General features: G+C 39.1%; 1 protein-coding gene across 1 annotated transcript; it reads left to right on the top strand.

The window, feature by feature from the left end:
• Positions 1 to 42: 42 nt before the first annotated feature.
• On the top strand, positions 43 to 1709 carry LOC111786153 (dynamin-related protein 1E-like; the record flags this gene model as incomplete). The annotated part of the gene is made up of 6 exons (XM_023666492.1): positions 43 to 264; positions 360 to 479; positions 560 to 630; positions 797 to 1022; positions 1122 to 1172; positions 1266 to 1709. Coding segments are annotated over 6 exons (1119 nt in total), but the record flags the coding sequence as incomplete, so codon positions are not given.
• Positions 1710 to 1741: the final 32 nt, after the last annotated feature.

The following is a 1741-nucleotide window of genomic DNA, read 5'->3' as shown; positions in this document are numbered from 1 at the left end:
ATATATATATCCTTAGTTTTTAAATTAAAGGAGGAATTAAAGACATATATATTCTTTTTATTCCTAAAGGTTTTGGAAGGAAGATCATATCGACTGCAACACCCATGGGTTGGCATAGTGAACCGATCTCAAGCTGACATAAACAAAAATGTAGATATGATTATTGCTAGGCGTAAGGAGCGTGAGTACTTCGCGACTAGTTCTGACTATGGACACTTAGCAAGTAAAATGGGTTCAGAGTATCTCGCAAAGCTCTTGTCAAAGGTTTGGTTATAAGTTCCAATTTTATCGTCTTTTAATGAAATTTTTGTTATGCTAGAAAAGGCAATCATTGTTATCGTGCATTCTTGTTCTTGTAGCACTTGGAGTCTGTGATTAGAGCTCGCATACCCAGTATCACTTCTTTGATTAACAAAAGCATCGATGAACTTGAATCTGAGATGGATCATCTTGGCCGACCCATTGCTGTCGATGCTGGGGTGAGAAACATGTTTGCTTTTGTTATAGATTGTGAAGTGCGTTCTGATCGTTACCCTTTTACTTACCTACTTCATCTCAGGCTCAATTGTACACGATTTTGGAACTTTGCCGTGCTTTTGATCGGATTTTTAAGGAGCACCTGGAAGGAGGGTATAGTATATAGTGCTTTATTAATTTTTTATCTTCAGTTCTTTATGATTTTCTTCTGAATATATAGAATGTAGGTACCATATTTATGAACAAACAAGGATTTCTTAATTTTCTCCCTCAAAGGAGAAGAAAGCTAGAGATTTAATAATTTTTGTTACTCTTCTAGGCGACCTGGAGGTGATCGTATCTATGGGGTTTTCGACCACCAGCTTCCTGCTGCTTTGAGAAAGCTTCCCTTCGATCGCCATCTTTCCATGCAGAATGTGAGAAAAATTGTCTCGGAGGCAGATGGTTATCAACCTCACTTGATTGCTCCCGAACAAGGTTACCGACGACTAATCGAGGGATCTCTGAATTATTTCAGGGGGCCAGCTGAGGCTTCTGTGGATGCTGTAAGTCGCTTCTTTTAGCTTCTCTTTTAATCGGACGTCATTATTAGTCTTTACGTTCTAGTCATTTTTGAGAGCCTCACATATGAAACTTCCATTTAGGTTCACTTTGTTTTAAAAGAACTTGTGAGGAAGTCCATTGGAGAAACACAGGTATATTATGAGACTATATATATATATTTATATCTATATATCTATATATCTTTTTTTTTTAAAATTTGTTCATGTTTTGATTTGGACTTTTAGGAATTAAAACGCTTTCCCACTTTACAAGCTGAGATAGCTGCTGCTTCAAATGAGGCCTTGGAAAGATTTCGCGACGAGAGTAAGAAGACGGTGATACGTCTCGTTGACATGGAATCTTCCTACTTGACTGTGGATTTCTTTCGAAGACTTCCTCAGGAGATAGAGAAAGCCGGAGGCCCGGGTGCTGCTGCTGCCACTGCCCCGGCAGGGGATCGATACGCAGAGGGTCATTTTCGGCGGATAGGATCAAACGTTTCCTCTTATGTGGGAATGGTATCAGACACTTTAAGAAATACTATCCCCAAAGCAGTGGTTTATTGCCAAGTCAAGGAAGCCAAGCAGTCGTTGCTTAATCATTTCTACATGCTCTTAGGGAAAAAAGAGGTAAATGTTTATTGTTCTCTATTTCTTGCCTATTTTTCTGTATGACCTGGGGCAACACCTAATTATGCTTATTTTCTCAAACGTTCGCCAGT

The sequence above is a fragment of the Cucurbita pepo genome, unplaced genomic scaffold (assembly GCF_002806865.2).
Source record: "Cucurbita pepo subsp. pepo cultivar mu-cu-16 unplaced genomic scaffold, ASM280686v2 Cp4.1_scaffold001103, whole genome shotgun sequence".
Lineage (NCBI taxonomy): Eukaryota > Viridiplantae > Streptophyta > Magnoliopsida > Cucurbitales > Cucurbitaceae > Cucurbita > Cucurbita pepo.
The sequence above is the reverse complement of the archived record's forward strand: the minus strand, read 5'-3'. Positions and strand labels throughout refer to the sequence as shown.